The sequence below is a fragment of the Pararge aegeria genome, chromosome 18 (assembly GCF_905163445.1).
Source record: "Pararge aegeria chromosome 18, ilParAegt1.1, whole genome shotgun sequence".
Taxonomy (NCBI): Eukaryota; Metazoa; Arthropoda; class Insecta; order Lepidoptera; family Nymphalidae; genus Pararge; species Pararge aegeria.
This window is the reverse complement of record NC_053197.1, coordinates 11,217,029-11,238,260: the sequence shown is the minus strand read 5'-3', so window position 1 is coordinate 11,238,260 and position 21,232 is coordinate 11,217,029. Positions and strand designations below refer to the sequence as shown.

General features: G+C 35.7%; 1 protein-coding gene across 1 annotated transcript in view; it reads right to left on the bottom strand.

Moving 5' to 3' along the window:
- The window catches only part of LOC120631343 (protein sprint), a 283,580-nt gene that overhangs the window by 220,408 nt on the left and 41,940 nt on the right, over window positions 1-21,232 (bottom strand). The window contains exon 3 of the mRNA XM_039900843.1: window positions 17,564-17,634. Coding sequence (XP_039756777.1) covers window positions 17,564-17,634 — 71 coding nt within the window. The remainder of the gene's footprint in view (window positions 1-17,563; window positions 17,635-21,232) is intronic.

Sequence of the window (21,232 nt, the reverse complement as noted above, 5' to 3'; positions counted from 1 at the left end):
CCAATTTCAAGGACTCTTAATTTATTTCGACTGTAGGTTGTCTGTCAGTTAGTCAGCAAAAAAGCCATTTCATGCCCAAAATTATATAATCAATTATACTGAAATGCTGTTTTATACTATATGAAATTATATTTTCAAATTCCAGACAAATCAAGAACCTCATATTAATAGGTGGAGCTACTAAAGAAGTAAATATTCTGGCAGAAAATCTCATTTCATGCAAATAAAGGTGCTTCTCTATACGAAATGTACGTAGCATATTTTATAAGATTACCAAAACTACTAAAGTATATGAAAAATGTGCAATTTGGCACAGCTTCTTGTGATATGAAAATTCAGGGCGCTTCGTGTGATTCTCTTTGCTATTGACACGAAATATGAAAGCTTTTCGTTATACTAAATCTTAAGATATATTTTAAAAATATGTTTAAGTTTATATTCAAAAAAAAATACAATCGACACAAAAACTATAAAGTATTTACTATTATTATATTACTATGTATTACAGGGCAAAAGCTATTTTCAAATATCGTAGAACCCTTTTTCGAAACGCCGCATGGGCATGTTGGCTGTTGCCCATGCGGGGTTCCTTGAAGCGTGGCGATTTTTGTAAAAGTTGTAAGTATGCTATTTCTTAAATATATTTCTTGTCCTTGTGTGTAAACAACATACCAAACGGTAGAGATTTGGATTTTCAATCACGTCTTAATAAACCAACCAGATTAATGGCTCAGTTGCGGTTTTGCCAATAGTAAAGGCAATTTCTAATAGATCTTAATTACTTTTATAGACCGCGAAAAACATATTAAGACTTATTTTTATAAAATGGATATGGCTGGCTAATAAGACATCTAGCTTATGTTCGACTGTACGCATCATACAAGCAATCACCTCCCGCAAATAAAAATATGCTTTCAAAACCATTTATTTACTTTTCTGTAATCTTATCTCCACAGAAACGCTCCATATACCAGGAAAACGCGAACAAAACGAGGCAAGAAAATTAAAATTTTCCGTGAATAAAAAATGTTCAAAGGTTTCGACATTCAGTTCCATGAATCATTTAGAATCTCCCTTAGTCTTTATCTTCACGCCCCATTAAACTATGGTTGAGCTGTCTAATTAAATCCCCTTCGGGCTTAGCGACGCGTTGTCGACGATTTTTGTACAAAATATTGTAAAGCTAAACGCACATTGGGGTTTATAATTTAGACACTATCAAATCCCGGGTACGTCTTGCATCGGCTTGAGATTAACTCCGTTTAACATAGGTGCTCATGTATACTATCATCATTATAATTTCAAACAGTGGACGTCCGCTGTTGGGGATCTATTTAGTTGAGAGTTTCATATACCACGGGCTTGTGCCGCTTGGGTCCAGTGTCTCCCTGCGACTCTGTTGATGTCATCCGTCCGCTTATGTATACAAGTTAAATACCTAAATGAAATCTTATACAAAAAAAAATATGTGGACTCGGCTGGTGACGGTTATTTTTGGTGTTGGCCAATGGCCCATGTGCATAAACTTATTCTTAATAAATTTTTGTACCTAGCTGTTTTTTTAATTTTTTTATTTTCGGTTTGTCAGTAAACATAATAAAAATTGGCCACCAATAAAAATAATTGCTTTATGAATATAGGGTTCGAAATATTTATATACACTTTTTAGAATTTAGTAAGCGTCTTGCTTCTTACCAAGGCATACAGCAAGACAATAAAAAATATCCAGCGCAGTGGGAGCGCGCAGATGCATCTGAACGCCTCCTGAATAATTATCGCGACGCCTCGGGGCACGTAAAGCAAAGCTCAGGGCGACGTATTTATCCCTACGACTTCCAAAATACAACAAATACTTAGATGTCGTTGAGAACGTGGCGTAACGGCTATAATTAGCTCTGTAAAAAAAGCGCTGAAAGGGGTCGTTTCCTTTTCAGTAGGCATTCGAACAAACAGCGACGCGGTGCACAAACCAAACCGAGTCTTTTGCACTCTGATAGTTTAAAGTCTACTCGTTCGGAGTCACGAGAGTAAATATAATAAGATCAAAGATCTTATAGTCAGAACGCTTTATACTACAGCGATTGAGCAAGGAAAATGAACTAACCTGAGACGTAAAATAACTAGGCTGATACCTAAATAATCAGCTTAATTATTTTCCGGAAAGAAAGAGTAAAGACACTAGCCTATATACGAAATTGGCTTAACTTAACCTCCTGAGCATAAGGTACCTTTGATTTTAATTCAAATGTGTTCTATGATGAACATTGTATCATCAGCTTTACTGGAAGCGAAGCAGGCCGACTTTTGAACTGTGCTTGTACACGTTTTTTACATTTTATGCTCAAACATCACAATATTTATAAAATATATTTTTTTATATTCAAGAAAATGTTATTTAATTCAAACATTAAAAATAGGTTTTTTACATTTTTGCAACTAAAACTGCAATAAGAGGTTTAACGAAAGTTTTCATTTCAATTAAAACAAAGTGTAACTCAACGCAATGAACAAAATTGCTATTGTAAGTATGTAGGAAGGCTAAAACTATTTATTAAGTTAGTTTAGCCCCTAAAATTTCTCCAATATATGTTGACCACCTTCCAATTTCCTATAGCATTTTCTCGTATGCCTTTGGTTGTCTGGAAGAGATCGCTATATAGCGATGAGGCTACAAAATTGTACGTCACTATTTTATTGTGCTGTTGTACTTCTATGTATCTCATACTAGTGAGTGGTGTAAGTTAGATTAAAAATCTTATATACTCATTACTAGTAGTGTAAGTTAGATTAAAAATCCTAAAGACGAAAATCTTACTCACATAAATGTTAAATGTTAACATGACTCGAAGAATAGTAACCAACTTTAATTTTCAAAAGTTTCAAAAGGTCTCAACTTGCAACACAAGTTGGGCGTATGAAGTTAAATAACTTGGTCGTTAGTAGAGAGGCTGATGTCAAACAAGGATTTGCACTTAGGGACCCACTTGGGTACAACTAATCTAAAGCCGAGTCCCAGACTCGTATTGACTTTACAATTGTTCGAAGGGAATACTGCAGTGATACCTACTTATGTGAAGTCTAGTTTCCGACCGGTCCTGGTTAAACACATTACATTTTTTACCGTATCCGTAAGCAAAATCTTAATGGTCTAGTCTTAATGGTTTAACAACAAATTATTATTAGCTATAAATTAACGTCTTTGAATAGCAAACATTTTCACAAATTTACCTAAATTCTCTTTTATCTTTGGACACACTGCGGCACTTTGCAAAACGTGACGCGTGCATAATTGCATACAATTCTACAATAAACTACCCATTTACATCTTGGAGATGTCTCTTAAAAAGTTACAAAATTTGTATTAAACGTTAACTTATAGAAAAGTCCTATTATAGTATAAAGGCCTACGTAATCGATAAAAAAGCTTGGGTGTGAATTATTGCTCTAACCCAGTTGCTCTTCTAATCATTTTAAATGACAATGTGAGATGGTGATAACAAAAAAAACACCAGGCTAAGTTTATTGTGGGCTTCTTCTTAGACCATGACGCGTTTGGAACCCTCGTAGCTAAAGTTATAAGTTTACGAATATGGTTATCGCCATCATCTCACTACCATGTACTTCTCATGTAATGTACCTTAACATCAAAAGTGCCACTTATGGGGCATACTTGAATTAATTTATTTTTGACTCTGACTTTGGCATACCTTGCGAAGTGTTGCTTTGTTTATTGGCGATGGATTTCCATTTACCAACAGTTGCGCCATCTGCTTGGTGTGTCAATTATTACCATAAAAAGTGCTTCGATACTCGATAATAACACAACGTTTGCTAACATTTGTAGGCTTAGTATAAGATTGATACAGATGATAGTGACCCAGACAATGACTTTACTCTGCGAGGAAAGGAAAAGACCGATTCCAAGCCTCTCAAGATTTACTATTACGATTTCACCTGGCGTTAAGTTATGTAGCAGTCTAAAATGGTGGGCAAAGCTTGTGATATGGCATTTATATTGAACCTAACCGATTTCAACGGGGCATCGTACCAGAACGTAAAATCCTCCCACCAGATAAAATTAAAGCCTAATTTAGCGAGTAATAAACAATAATTTTTTCTGCATTAACAACAAATAAATACTTCCAGTTGCTTCACAATCAACTAAGTGTTAGTTTCTTCCAGAACTTAAACTTATTCAATCTGAATAATAGACACTTGTTTTACTTCAATAGCGAATCCTTTCCAATTTCAGTTGAAATGGAATTAATTAAACATTGAACTTTCAAAAGTCTGCAAGGGTTTGAACTTCCAAAACAAGTTAGGCATGCGAGGTAAACTAAGTTAGTCATATAGCGATATAGGCTAGTCTCATGTCAAATAAGGAAAAGCACTTAGGGACTTGCTGGAGTAAAACTAACCTAATGCTGAAACAAAACACATATTGACTTGGCAATTGTTTTGAACTTTACTATCAACCTATACTACGAGTTATCTATTATAGTTATATATTATCCGACTAGCGGACCCGCACGACTTCGTCCGCGAATGAGTCGACTCAAAAATAGTCGTATGTTGTCGCGGACTGTTTTATACAACTTTAAAGAAACAACAATTCCGACAATTCCGATATATACTATATACTTCCGTCGCGTCGTATGGCCTAACGTTTACTGTTCACGCATCGCACGCTTCAGAATCTCTCAAAAAGGTTTTTTTGTGCCAGTTTTTGCAACATTTCTCATTAATGTAGCCATTGATCGTAGCGATAAGTAAAATTGGCAAAAAAAATTATCCCATTTCCCGGAGGAAACTTATTGTTTATCGGGAAAAAAAGGATCCTATATGTTCTGATCCTGCATGTTATGTATTGTTGACCCGGGATATCAGCTACTACCACTATACCTAATAGTTTTAGTTAGTAGTTTTCACGTGATGCCCGGACAGACAGACAGACAGACAGAGAGACAGACAGACAAAAATTTAATAAAAATCTGTTTTGGACTCAGTATCTCTTATAAAGCATCCCACGGTCAAAATTTTCAAAATATATTAAATGTACAGAAATCTTCCAGTTACAGTTTTAATATAAGTATAGATGAAAACCCAATTCGTGATATATTTATTTTATTTTTAATCTATAGTTTAATGTTAGTCCAATTTACAATTTACTGAACACCATTCAGTATTCAATTTAATCCAAGCACTCGCTATTTTATTGCTTGTGTTTTAGAAGATGCAGCTCAATTAGTCCGGAGTAGTGCTAGAGCTGGCAAATAGATCTTTTGTTGAACCACGTCATTTTTCAGCCTATGATTCTCCTAATCTATAATTTCTTCAAGTAAAATGTCTTTGAGCTCTCTCTTTTAACAAGCCCATAAAGCATATAATTAATATTAATAGACACAATAGTTTTCGATCTTACTGGCGAAGTGGTGAGCGCTGTGGTCTCATAATTAGGAGGTCCCGAATTCAATCTCCGGCAGCGAAAATTTGGAAATCTACATATATCTGAATTTTCCGTAATCTTAGGCTTTGGCCGTGGCTAGTTACCACCCTACTGACAAAGACGTAAAGTATGTGTGTCAATATAATTGCCATACCCCTAACTGGTTAGCCCGCTACCATCTTAGACCGTATCATCACGTATTACCTGGTGAGATTGCAGTCAAGGACAAACTTGTAAAAGATGTCCTTGACACATAATTTTTATGCGAAACACAAAAAAAATTGACGTGTCATTAAACTTTATTCGTAGCTTTCACAGACGGGATATCTCTTATGACGTCATTGTTAGGGTATTAACTGCGATAATGAACACGAGAAACGAGATATAATCGCATATATCATAACAAAAGTACTGCTTATTATATAAGTAATACATAAAGTGACATAATATAAGAGTCCCGTCTAATTCCTATTTATACACGACACAGCCGTAGGCTCGCGGTCAGCTACACGCTTCACGCATCAAGCCCTAAATGCGATTAACGACCGCCTGCGGCCATCTGTCTCAATTTCACTCTAAGTACATCAGATACAAAGTTTTCCTTTCATAATCCTTTTACGGAAAATATTATTTTTCACAATAAGCTCATATAGTAAAGTAGTTGACTTAAAATTAAATTAAAACTCATCAAATCAAAAATGTTCTGTACGTCTTGAGAGACGGTTCAAACACTGTCGAAGCCAAACTTCTTTGTATGGCTAAATAAGCCGAAGCGAGAGCGACATTTACGCAAATTTGGCAGTGAACCCTTCGGAGCAATCTGAAGATCCCGTGGTATGCCTTCGTATCCTTTTTTGAGCAAGAACACCAAGCCAAGCTTCGTCATAGCAACGACAAATGAAAAGTTAAGGTTTTTAAAATTAAAGTATTTTAAAATTTTTAAAAATATGTCTAAGGTTCTTAAACCCACTTTGAATATTTCGCCTCTTCTAGTAAATGTTGACATCACAGCAATAAATACGCAAAGAATCAGAGATTATAATTCTACGGAAACATATAAAAATAATATTAACATAAGTAGAAATTCATATTAATAATAGTAGCGAAAGCAGCATAAGTTTTAAACGTACAAGTACCGGCAAGCTCACATGCTTGTCTGGCTAAAGTTTACAAGGCAGCTTATTGGGGGTACGCTGAAGGTAAGAGGATTCAAGTTTCCGTATTTTATTACATCATAGCGGCGGAGCATTAGCATAAAATATCCGTGTGCACTCAGTAAATTGAAACCGAAGTTCTATGGTCATAGCTTTGGTGGATATAGTTGATCTTAAGGCTTCATGAGAACTATAAGCTATTGATGAGAGAACACTCTAGAGAATTATTGATGAGAAAATGAATTTCGTTCAAGCTCAGGCACTGAATTCCAAATTCGAGCATATGGAATATTATCTACATCGATGTGTTTTGTGATTTTTCCAGAGATGGCAGCGCTGACGCATTGACAAAAATGGAGTTACTCAAAGTCTTAACTTTTATAAAGCGTAGTTACGTCAAGTATACTATCAAAGACTACAATAGAATACTGAATTATAGTGCCAGTATAAAATTTTCCCTAAAATAACATAGCATGAAACATACGAGTAGCAATTAAGTTTAATTTTCAAATTTTTGTACAACATAAGGTACCTTGTTTAAATATTTATAGAACTCAATTTATAGGTAAATTCTTTCATTCATTAATTATTCACACTCAGTGTCCTTAAGATACCTAAAATATACCATAAGTGATAAAATATACCCTATAAAAGTTAGAGACACCATAATTTTTCATTTACTCATCCACCTTTAGACGTTGAAAATATGTTACGACTTACGACATAATATAATGCTTCCGTTACACTGAAGTCGGCCATCGTCTCTTAAGAAAGTATTAAACAGCCTCCCAAACAATTTTAAGGCGCATCTGTGCTACAAAATAAAGGGAAGCAAACGCCATACTTCATAAAGAGGGTTCATTTTAAATAGGGATTGCACTGGTATTTACGGTAAGTATTACATACCCCTGAATTCTTTCTTAACAAATGCTTGTTTAAGTTTACGCGAGCGTAATAAGAAAAATGTGGATTTTACGGATTTACTCTGTTTAGTCGTTTATTCTTGGTTTAAGAAAATAGGTAAAGTATTTTCTTCGCAAAAGTTTTGTCTGTTTACTTAATACGGGCGGTCACTGAAAATTCGTTACAATATTTTAATGTCGATACCTAAACAAATAACTTATCTGCATTCAGTAAATGTTCTTAGTAGCTAACCGAACTTTCATTATACACAGAACTTATTATGCTATCAAACACATTACAAGCAATTTTTTTTTTTTGTATGAAAACGTACCGTACCTACTACGTACGTAACGTACCTTACTTGCAACTGTTCTAATAATAAATAATAATAAATATATTACGACAATGCACACATCGCCATCTAGCTCCAAAGTAAGCGTAGCTTGTGTTATGGGTACTAAGATGACTGTTGAATATTTTTTATAAATATACATAAATACTTAGAATATACATATAAACACCCAGACACTGAAAAACATTCGTGCTCATCACACGAACATTTTCCAGTTGTGGGAATCGAACTCACGGCCTTGGACTCAGAAAGCAGGATCGCTGCAAACTGCGCCAATCGGCCGTCAGTTTTGCCAGTAGAGTTACTGGGAGAACAGTCGCATTTAAAAGTCAAGTCATAAAATTATGAGGGTTAGTAGTCAAAGCTAAAATATCCTCAAAATTGCCATATTTATTTTATTTTTCTACTCTAATAAACTTTCTTGGTTTCAAAAAAAAACCCAACCACAGCAATTGTAAACAAATCATTTGTTTCTAAGCGACTGGAAGGTTTGGTGTTAACTATTTTCAGTTACAGTAGAAATTAAAGTAGAGGTAATTAAAGCTCATTTTAATTAAAACCAGAATATGCCACAAAAAAATCGCTTGACTTAGAAATTGAAAGATCTCAAACGAGCTTATATTTGAGTACAAACATAATCGTGTAACACAAAATATTCAAGATTGCCTTTAATACTTCAACTTAGAGAACAAAATAGCGATGCTACGGAGTTTAACAATGCAACAATAAATTGGCAAAGAGTTCAAGACCAATTAGAACTTAGGGGTGCCAATTAAAAATATATGAATATAAATTTAGATAAAGAATTAATATAGATACTTTTACGCATACTACAAAGGGAATTTACTTATGTAGTGTTTATTATACACTAGCTGACCCGTGCAACTTCGTTGCACCAATAACCGGAAAACACAAATAAAATGACATTTTCTAAAAAATGAATCCTAGCTAGATCGATTTATCGCCCCCGAAACCCCCTGTATACTAAATTTCATGAAAATCGTTGGAGCCGATTCCGAGATTCCAATTATATATATATATATATATACAAGAATTGCTCGTTTAAAGATATAAGATTTAAAGTTAATCTTTGAATCTAACCAAACGCAATTCTTAGGGCGATAAATATTTACATAACTAAGATTTAAGTTTTTCATTTCCATAGATGACTATGCTAACCTTGTTAGCTACGCATAGATACGTTCTCGAAATCGTAGCCACTGATCTTAATGTTGCCAACCCTAGCCGTAAGGCAGTTAACAAACGGAGGCGAAGAAACGTTATTGTTATAGTTATTACTCTGTTGTCTTTGTCGCTGGTAATAGCTGGCAACACTTTACTTGGCATTTCGCGGGGAAGTTCTTTATGGGGGCTGTGATTTATGATTATATTACAACCTACTTTCCCTACTAGATATTGGAACGAAGCGTATGAATGATCTATAAATAGCTGATCTTTAAAATTATAGTAGGATTTATTGAAAAATACTTAATAACTATGGTTGGAAGCTTGAATATTCACTGTTGCCCTAATTGCGAGTGATTAGTTGAAGTCTGTTAAGCAGCTTCGTTTTTTTAATAAAGTCCTTATAAAAAATACATTAAGTCGAAACATGGTATACGGTATATTATGTTATTAACCCTTTATATCTCAACGACGTATATTACCTCAAATAGTTGATTTTATGGTAAATTGTATTGAATAAAAAAACACTTATTTCTTAGATTTGTTTTTTTTTTATAAGTAGGTAAGCTATTAACCGCTGTATCTTTCCAAATGCAATAATGTTAAAAAATATTATATTTTAATGGAAACGTAGGTATAAACTTTAAGTACCGATTACACAGGACTGTTTCCAGAAGCTTAATAACAATCATCATGGCAAAATATTTCATCATTACGCGAAGTAACGACTCTTCAGCTGCCATTTGCAACACATTTTTGCCGTAGATTTTGATGACGCCATTACATAGGGTAAACGGACCGGTCATGGTCCATCCATGCTGTCGTTCGATTTAATTTAGCACACCCGGCGGTTGCCCTAGCACGGTTAATTTAGAAATAATTATTGCCTACGCTCTCCCCTTGCACAAGCAAAAAATTGACGAACGATCCAACACCTTCTAATGTTTTCTTGATGAAATATTTTTATCTGTATTCTTTTCCTCATTAAGGGAATAAAAACATGTGTTCTTATGTAACATATAAAAGATGTGTTGAGATCTCAATAACCTATACCATTGATTTCATATGGTTGCTACAGTAAAATAGCAAAACATATTTGGCATATTAATATCCTATTTCTGGGTGAAGGCGTATTGCAGTAGACATAGCTATTTAGAATTCAACAATGTTTCATTGCCTCTTAGTCAGATTTAACAAATAATATCATTATGTAAGTTATAATAACCGGTTTCGACAGAATAACGTGTTCCTCGATGCACGGGATTGAATGAAAAACGCCGATTTACTTAGTCCTGGCTGAAATAATGATAATTTATTCACAGAAAAATCCTTTACCATACTTGTTTTACCCCGCACATTATTCGAACCTACGATTCGATTTTAAAATAACTACCCGAACAAGACACATCTGCTGTAAGTTGTTCTAAAAGTCGGGTATAGTAAGTAAACTGTCTGGGTTTAAGTATCTGATCTTGGCATTATATGACAGTGTCAATTAGTGTACTACATTTCAGCTATTTTCAGTTGAAAACTTATCAGCGAACGAAATGGTTTTTTTTCATTCGCTGGGGCGTATACATAGCAAATTTAATTTATGACATTATAAAAAATATTAAAACTGAGACGAAATTGCGTTTTCTCTGTGCAAATACAAGAAACATCATTTAAAAAAACATTTAATGTTAAGCCTAAAATAGTAGCTCCTTTATCTGAATGAAAAACTTACTAAACGTTGTAGAGTACAAAAGTTGGAAGTTTTTAATATAGTTGCATAAAAATTCGTGTCAAACAATACAATATATTTGCCAGGTTTGCGGTTGTGTCCAAAACTGAAAAAACCACTCGCAGTCTTTTTATTTCAATTACAAATTCAACATAGCCGTATCCGGGCTTTGAACAGAAACGCTCGACGACGTGTCTGACTATTTCATATGAACACTGGTTGCAAAAGCCGAACAATATTTCGATATATAAGTATTATGTACCCACATACTGCAGTTACAGTGATTGACTCGGCAGGCATTGTTTGTGCAGCTCACTCGCAATCACTCAAAAGTACTGTCAGCTAGTGATGTATTTGCTTTTAATATTTTATAGCGTCGACAAAATATTAAAAGCGTACGTGTTACGGACAAACTCATCGTATCATAGATATTATGATGAGTTTGTCGATCTTCCTGGCACATTGGGGAGAGTTGAAATAGCATAAAGGATCTTTACCAGGGGCAATTAATGAACTTTTTCTAACTGCAGGTGACGACCCTACCGAGGCAAAAGACGTGAAGCCGAGCTATGGTTAGCATTTCGGTACAATGCTGCGAACAAACCGATGGGTTCAATATAACTGCCATACCCCTAACAGGTTATACCGCTACTATCTTATGATGCATCATCGCTTACCACCCGGTGAAATTGCAGACAAGCGCTAACTTAAACTGGAATTAAAAGGACAGTAGCTCAGTTAACAAGATGTAAATATTCAAACCATTTTTTATTTAATGGTTTACTCTTAATATAATTACAATTTACTAATCTCAAACAATACTCACGAAAATTTATTATTGCCAACTCATGACTGAATAAAAACTGAACGCCAAAAAATCGCAACGCAAATAAATCTGTACGCCAGCCTGCCAAATTAGTTGTGGAAATTTGTCACAGTTCATCAAATATATAAATATTTGATGAACTGTGTCAATAAGACATGTATTTAGTTTAATTAGAAGCGCTGGCTTATGTAATGGTATGAATAACTGTAAGCTAATCCTTAAAGTATCAAAGAAAATTTGCCCAATTTTCGTTTTTGTATATAATATCTTAACAATAATCGAGTCTGCAGTCCGAGGGAATAAATCTTATAACAGAGGTACAAAATGTGACTGCTTTTACGCGCTAACACATTATCGAATAAAAATATATCGATAAGAATAACATCACGTTTTCAACTACTAAAGAAAGGGGACGGGCGGTTTAAGAACTAAAAGCACAACGTACCTAGATACACAATCCACAAAAGGTTTTCTCTACAGCAATGCACAATAGCAGAACATGGCATTGTTACCCTTGTTTTAATAAAGGAAGAATATCATAATAACAGATCCAGATTCTGCTATTGAAAATATGCATCTCATTTTCCCATTCAGTGTGCCAGACTACGCTGCAGTTTTATTATCTTTTTTTAATTTATTTTCATATTGAAGTTCTATATTTTTATGGCCTTAATAGCTCAGAGATTACGGGAGCGGACTGAAAACTAAAAGGTTGTAGGTACGAATCGACGATTTATTCTATTAAAGATTTATTTCGTAAACACAAAGTGGGGCGCCCTCTAGCTCGTTGGGTTGACTACATTAATAAGGTAATAGTTTTAGTTGAATGTCCTACGTTAAACTGTTAATGTGATGAATAGCAATTTTAGATCATCGTTTACTAAACTGACTCCATCGATAATTTAACTAAGTTTCTAGCAAATATTAATATTTCAATCAAGCAATGCACCCCAAAACTCGAAAGACGTGGCTTGTGAATTTAAAATGCCAAATAGCCATTGAACCTTACTATATTATTAAACTTAATTGAATTCAGCACCAAACTTATGATATGCAACTATTGCCATTTACGAGTATATTATACGCCATATCATAAGAGCGAGGACTGAGCCGGAAAGTCAATCAAATGAAGTAAAAAAAAATGTTCAAATACGAGTAGGTTTATCACATATTTTTATCCTATATTTATGATGGTGCCATTCTTACAAAGACTTTAAACGTTTCTTGGTCTATATTCTTTGTAGATCAAGAAACGTTTGAGGTCCCACATAAAAGTTTGCCTGTATTCTTTTCTTTTTCACAATATTACATTGTCTTTTTACTTAAACTAGTGCATTTTGGGGCATCGTAAATTTGCACGCTACCACAGACGTGGTTTGCCTTGATAGTCCTTAGCTATAAGTAGACGGGGTAGGGTACCAAGTAACAACTTGGGGTTGCAAAATGTCAACAAGATGACGCAGAGCCCAGCAGATAGCGATTCTGCAGTCTCATTGCTGTATAGTAAATACTTTGAAGTGTAAAGAACGTAAATAAAACATTAAACGTTTAAAAGTATCAAAGGAAAAAATCAAAAACCTCTTTTGGACGATTCTTGCTGACGTCTCTCATTCGCCTCTTTTAATTTATCATTTCCACACCGGATCGCTAAAACTTCCATATCCGAGGGTCGGGGGACCTTTGCGAGTGTCTTTTGGGAAATTCCCGCTAAAGTTTCGCTTTAAATATTTTAATAAACTCGTATTAAAGCCGTAAAAAACACTTTGCGCTCCCATTTTTTACTCGCGACACCACCCCACCGACGATTTCACCGCAAATTTTAAAGTACACGCTCTGTATGTACTTGCGAATAGGGACTAGGGAGCATTGCTAAAGTGTCTATGTCAATATATCAGGGTCAGGGTTTGCCAGTGATAGAAACCGAGAGCTATGTATGTTCTCAAGAAAATCGGCATTGGAAAGGTTATTTTGTAAGAAAATTGTCTCATTTGTCGAACACTCAATTCGAATTTTGTATTGAGCTCATATTTTATCCTTTATCATAAGGATCGTTAAATAAATATAAATAAAATAATAAGCTCCCTCAACAAATTGCATTTATTTGTTTTTAAACTTCCGGTCACTTTTCGATCTTCATTGTTTGTATTATTTAGCACAATCTCATCCATACTATAAATTACCGATCCATGAACAACCTTACACAATCACTCTACAGTTTTAAGCGTTTAGGCAACGTCGTCGTCCGGACATCAAATAAATCTAAAAGCGCTTCAACAGAACAGAAGCGACGTCCAAAAATTAAGACATGCTCCACGATTCTGGAGGTCTAGATACCGCTGATCAGGGAAAAAGTTACTAAGTTCACCTATAAACTGTAGGTAGTAGTACGCTAGCAATTTTCTCTTGTCCCTGACAGAACACTTATTACGGAGCACTAGCTGTGATGTATCTGGTTAGACCATTAGGTAAAGGGCGTATTTCATTATTCATAATGCTTTGTTCTGAACTTTGGTTCTCTGTTTTGGACGTGTTCTCTTGTTGTTGACGGGACGGGTTTGTTGATGTGGAGATTTTAACGCAAGAGGAATCTAAAAGTTTCAAACTTTGTCAAAGTTTTCTATTTAACAGTTATGAAATAAGGATAAGAAGATCACAATTCAACCTATATACGTTCGCATTACGAGCTTTTGTAGCAGAGCTTATCCGGGGATACACTAGGATGATGCTTATCGATGCCTAACGATTTTTGTTTAACCTCGGATTAGAACCTAAGACCTTGTGATCCGGTGTGGAATATGCCGACGAGGCAGATATAAATACCCCGGGGTTCGAAAGACAGTAGAATCCCGGGCATTAACTTATATAAAGTACCCAAGGTAGACATTTTATACAGTACGTAATTTACTATGCTAGAGACTTCCAAATCAAATTTAAATATATATAAATCCTGCAAAAAAGTACAAAAACACAGGAGAAGATTCAAAATAGGTACATTTTACCTTCATGTGATATTACTTGGTTATGATAATTCGCACCGGTCGCATAATGTTATGGTACGTTGGGAATGTTCACGTAGATTTTTATTCGAAAACCCTGAGTTACGGGAGATTTTTATGTGAAATCATAAAGTTGGATTTTTTTTACTGTAATATGCGATATTGTTTTGGGGATCCTTATTCAGACCACATTTTGGGGATTTTTTTTTTCTTGCTTGAGATAACAGAAGAAAGAAAATTCACTAACTGCCAATAAAACGAAACTTGCTTTTCTTATATTAAATATTAATACAGCTCAGCCAATCGGTGTTGTGCTGGACACAGTCACAGACTTATTTTCGCATCACCATTATCAACCCATTACCGGCCCACTGCTGGGCGTGGGTCTTCTTTCAGAATGAGCAGGGTTTATGTATAGTCCACACTCCACTACGCTAGCCAAGTGAGCGTTTTTTTTTCAACGTTAAAGCAAATTAAATTTGATCGCTTATCCACACATAACTTCAGAAGGTTAGGCGTGCCGGTAATATAACTCGGCCACCCAGAAAGTAAGGCTGAATTCTTAACCACGAAGCTCCCATCGCTTACTTATATTAACTAATAATTTTTGAAGATAAAACCTAGGATAAGGTACCCAAAATATTCCACAATATTTTCTGTAGTCCGTTTCGACAAGAGTTCTTTAACTTCCGAAAATTTTCATCAAAACTTCCTTCAAAAGTTATATGAGGTTTTTTTTGATGAAGAGCTTCGAAGACAAGATGGAACTCCCAACCGAAAAAGACATACCTCAAAACTAGTTGATCTAGTTGGTACCTCATTGCACCTTACTCATGCAGTTCATAAGTTTAAAGCATTTCGGTCACTCAACATCAACATTCTAACGTCCCACAGCTGGGCATAGGTCTATCGGTTGGGAAAGAAAGTTTCAGAGCATAGACCTACGCTGCAATGCCGACTGGTGGGTTTTAACAACGGTAGTGATAATAAGCTGGACCAACGATGGTTTAACGTGCTCTATTAGACATGGGAATGGACGCCGGTAATTTTCCAGCTTCAGACGGGTCCTGATAACTCTTTCAACAGAAAAACGGTCCTGATAACTGTTTTAACAGAAATCCCAATACCTAATAATTCTTGACTTCGATCCGGGAGTCGAACCCTGTACTTCGTGATCCGTTGTTAAACATGCTTACCAACAGAAAACGAGGCAGTTTTCACGCCCTATTTTTCAAGCATTTTGTGAACAACCACTATTGAAAACCACGTCGATATCGCTTACATAGGATTTGTCAAATCTGTCAGAAACTATGATTTGTGTGATGAAGGCAGTTCATACCATGTTGATTTATATCGCGTTCATGCGAAACCTTTTGTTTTAATCCCTTGTGCAAACCAATGCAATGTTTATACCTATATTTATAACCATTACTTTTATAGGCATTATTTATTCACGTCTAGGTTGCTGGACATGTGTAGAGATTTCGAAAAGCCACGGTCTTGTGGTGCATGTGAGCAGCTAGGCGTACGCTGGTATGGGTTTCTTGCCTGGGTATCCATACAGCAGGAGAATTGCATAAAACGGCAAAAAATATTCTCCTATACGAGTTATATATAAATTTTTAGGGTAGGCAGTGCATTTGAGCATGTATGAAGTGCACGCTACTGCATGTGAGGTACCTAGTAGGGACCAATACTGGGTTTTGTATTGCGAAATTGCCATTTCAGCATCATAGGAATCTACAAACAATGGAAAAGTTTTGGGATCCCAGCGTGTGGGGGTCTCCAAATCCTATGAGTGAAGATGCTCATGATTCTACAATGTTTATTTGAGCTACTATTTTGTTGTTTTGTTTGGTGCGAGCTTTCGTCCGTGATTAGCTACCACCGTACCGACAAAGACGTGCCATAACTGCCATAACCCTAACAGGTTAGTCCGTCACCATCTTGATTCAGTCATCACTTAGTAGCGGAATAAAAAAAAATCCTTGTAAAGTACTCGTAGTATTATTGCGCCCAAATAATTTGAACCATTTGGGTACCATCAAAATTAAGTCTAGCTATACGTAATGGGTATAGAACCGTACTTGATAACTAGAATTATTATTCAAAGGGTAGACGTATCAAAGGCTTTTGGATGGCATTCAATGGCAGACGTTCAAGATCGTCTATAATAATTCAATTTGTAAGTCGACGATGCGCATCTCTGTACCCATAATGCGATTTTATCATATCATATTGTTTAACGTTTAAGATATATTTTATTAGATAGTATATATATTAGTTAAGTCCCTTGAAAGGCCTACAATAGACTGGCTTTTGGAATATGTACTAGGCCTACAATAAATAAATAAGAAAAAAAATATCGATGGAACATGTCCTATTAAAACTCGTTTTATTTAACTTTTTAACTTTATCATTATTGAAAGGTGCTCAGATTTAAAAACCGCCTGTATATAACTACTTAAATAAAGAAGCTAGCAAATAATTGCAGTCATATAATAGGTATATATAGTATATATATTCTGCAGTGTGGTGACGGCAGTTGCCACCATTCCGAAGAAGTGTCTTCCCGCGGTCGTACGATACAACTAAGCGAATGAACTGAGAACGGGCAGCAGCGTCTTCTGTGCTACCATCTACTTCGATCACCATCCCGTCTGCTCTGCGTGGTGATTAAGGGCAAACCGGCTTTGAGGGGCCTTTAGTTAAAAACTGGCTGTGTGGCCGTGAGGTTAGTCTAAAACTGGACTGTTATTGGCTATTGATTGAACATATTTTGTAAATAGAAAATTATTTTTAGTCCTAAACAAATGATATTTGTTGGGATTTTTGTTTTCTCTACATGTGTCACTTAGCAGTTTACAAGCAAATAAGTGTAAAAGAAAATATCTCACAGTTTTTCGAATATCGCAGGCACTTTTAAAATAACACTTACACAGAAGAGATATACGTCATATTATAAATTCTACGCATACCTGGCAATGTTTTCATCATCGTAGATTTCGCTGAGCATTTCTTCCAGGTCCGTAGACAGCGAATTCAGCAACTGAAAAAATAAATCTACATATATATATTTATAAACATGATACACGTAATGAATTATATTAAAGTTAAAGCTAGTCACATACTTTGTATAAATTATATGTTATATCATCATCATTTTCACCCATTACCGGCCCTCTACAGCACACGGTTCTCCTCCCATAATGATTTCTCATTGTGGGAGGAGAACCACGCTCGCTGTCGCTCGCAAGTCCACCACGCTGACCGAGAATTGTTGGACTCCGCACACCTTTGAGAACATTATGGGGAACTCTTAGGCATGCAGGTTTTCTCAGGATGTTTTCCTTTACCGTTGAAGCGAGTGATATTTTAATTGCTTTAAACGCACATAAATTAGAAACCGAAGTCCTACCCCCAGTGGGTATTACCGCTTTTTTACTTAAATGCATTCATATTTCCAAAAGATAGGTAGGGTAGAGTGAATACACTCTATTTCTCTTTTTTGTTTTGATGATAGATAAGCCTGCGCTCTCGGTCTCCGATGCCATAAGGTGCGTATGAGTTATTTATATATGAGAAGAGGCTTGCACCCAGCAATTGGTTTTTAATATAAAGATGATGATGATGATGATAACATTACAGTCACCTTTTTAAAATCCAATTTCATCGTGAATTACGTAAGTATTAAAATTAAAACGAAAGCAAATGCAATATTCCTAGTTAATTTTGGATAATCCCCGGCGTAGGTGGGATATTCGATTTTCTATTCACCCCCAAGCATATATTGGAATCGTACGGGAAATGAGTTAAACCTTGTGCACCACAGTTGCAGATTCAGTTTGTTTACTCTCGAATAGATCTGATTCACGGTCATTACGAAAGTCATAAATGTAATTATTTTTAAATATCCGCTTCCCCTGTACTTTCAACTTTTCCCGTGCGAACCGATTGCTTCCTGGGATAAAAGGGAGCCAATATTACTTTAACTTTGTTTCAACTACCACTGTGGCAAAAATCACGTTAATTAATTGCATAGTTAGGGCGTGAAGGAAGGACAAACAAACCAATAAGACAATATAATTTAACAATAATATCCGTCAATCTAATTCGTGCCAAATCAACCCTGATATTTCTTAAAACTTGACAACGTACCACGTTTTCATGGGCTACCGTATGTCTGATTGACTGCGACGTTTAAAATATTGTAAGCATCATATTCTTCAGAAAGCCAAAACTATCGAAAAGTAATGTCATCTTATTTCCCATAATGACTTTACCTTCATCAAACGTACCGTAACGTACTTCCCTACTGCTACAAAAATGCAACTTAATATTTCAATGTACCGAGCGTAACTACTTAAAAATATCTTATTTTGGGTTAAGCGATTTTTAAATTAATAAAAATATACTAAATGGCCTACCCTCTCTTCTATTCCAATTGCTGCGACTTGCGTTTTCATTAGAATTGCCTATGATTAATAATTAAAAAATTATGTACTAGTAATTAAATGTAGAATGCACATATATTAATATTGAATTACTGGGCTGATCTTTATATTATTAGGTGACGGACCAACCAGATGACCCCACTGGAAAAGCATGGCATACAAACAGAGCAACACTTACGCAGGGCATGCAAAGGACATTGAGTCCTTCAACCTAAAGCGCCATCAATGCTGCTTAGCGGCAGCATTGATGGCATGGCGGTAGAACTAATCTTCGAACGAGCTCTATCACGAAAAGCTTTACTACTAAGTGTTATATGATATCAGCACCGCTGCCAAAATACAATAAATCCAGACTCCAGAGCCGTGTGTAACGAAGTTAGTTATTTGCTTAGTTTGCAGACGAGGCTTGCCGCAGGAATAAAAAGTTCCTCAAATAAAAAAACCAAGCGGCCATCAACGCCCCACGTGTTTTGTCCTTTATTAGCACGCCCCTGCACTTGTAGGATAAATTACCATAATTTCGGTGTATGTTGATACGTGCCAAATGAATCTACCGAGATATGACGATATACATTTTACACTTCCTGTTACGACGGTGACTAATGCTTTTAAACCGATGAGTTTGAAGAACGCATTTGTATCTTTGGGGCTTTGCTTGCGTAAATAAGGTCAGCCCCTCCTAAACGCAAGGATATACTAAAAAAGGTCCTATAGTCACAACTATATATTTATAGTAAACGAATATAAATCTATGTGCAAGGAAGTTTTTTTTAGTTACTTTTAATTTTTTATAGTTAATTTATTGACGGACCAAGAAGATGGTCCACCTGATGATAAGTTGGAAACCATCGCCTAGAAGCAACACTTCGCAGGATATGCAAGGACCAGGTCCTGCAAATTACCGCCCTGTTTCCAGCCTGTAATACCATGTGCCTGTAATATAACACACACAGCATTGCAAAAATGCTGCTTTGCGACAAAAATAAACATGGCGGTTTTAGATACTTCCCCAGACAAGCTCTGTCACAAAAAGCACTACAATTACTTAAACAGACTATCGGACTAAAGGGGGAAGGCAGGCAGGTGCCGATAAGAAGTAGAGAATAATAGAACTCCCCCCTAATATGTTTTACTACAACATCTCCTGTAACATGATTTATATTATGTTCTTAAACTTGTTTATTTAACATCGCATTAAAATTAATTAAAAACTGTAATATTGCTGATATTATTTTCAATCTCGATAAGATGGACGTGAAATAACTTCTGTTAGTTGGTATTTCTTTTATATTCGAAGCTTTCGGATGAAACATTGCGGTGTCAAGTATGTATCTCACATGTTCGTTAGTGGAACCTTCCCTGTACACTATGTTTAAGTGACCTCTAGTAGACCTCATTCTAATTGATTATCATTATATTTATAACCGTAATTCTTCATTTTAATTTCGAAGTTGAATCACTAACGGACATGAAGTTATAAGTCTCGATATATGCACCATATAATTGAAACTTTGTATGAAACCGCAGCTAAAAGCAAGAGCAGATTCGAAACCTACTAATGTTAATGGAGTATTTGTAGCCAGCCACAGTTAATATTCCATTATGTTTCGGTGTAGGTCAATGAGCTTTCTGTATACACGCGGTTGCTAAGTAACCAAAATAATAACACAACTCCACTACAGGAAGACCGTTAATGCACTCCAAATTATAGCCTTAAATTATACTTATCACGGGATATATATTATCGGCTGTGAATACATGTGCGTTTTCGTATTTAACTCGTGTCATCGGTATCAAAACTGACAGTTTATTCGGTCAGGTTGCAAGTTATTTACACTACAAATTATTCACAATGTAAATTATTCGAAAGTGGTGATAGCCCAGTATAACGACTGGGCATGGGACGTTGGCTTTACTTTCGGGGGTATGAGCTTAAATCCCAGCACGCACCTGTTACTTTTCAAAGCTATGTGCGTTTTAAGTAATTAAAATATCACTTGGTTCAACGGTGAAGGAAAACATAGTAAGGAAACCTGCATGCCCGTTCTCCACGATGTACTCAAAGACGTATGAAGCAATCCACACTGTGCCACCCAGCCAACCCTTCTCAGTGCGGGGAGAGACTAGTGCCCTGTAGTTTAGGGCCGGTAATGAGTTGATATGATGATAATAAGATCACATTAAAAGTCCAGA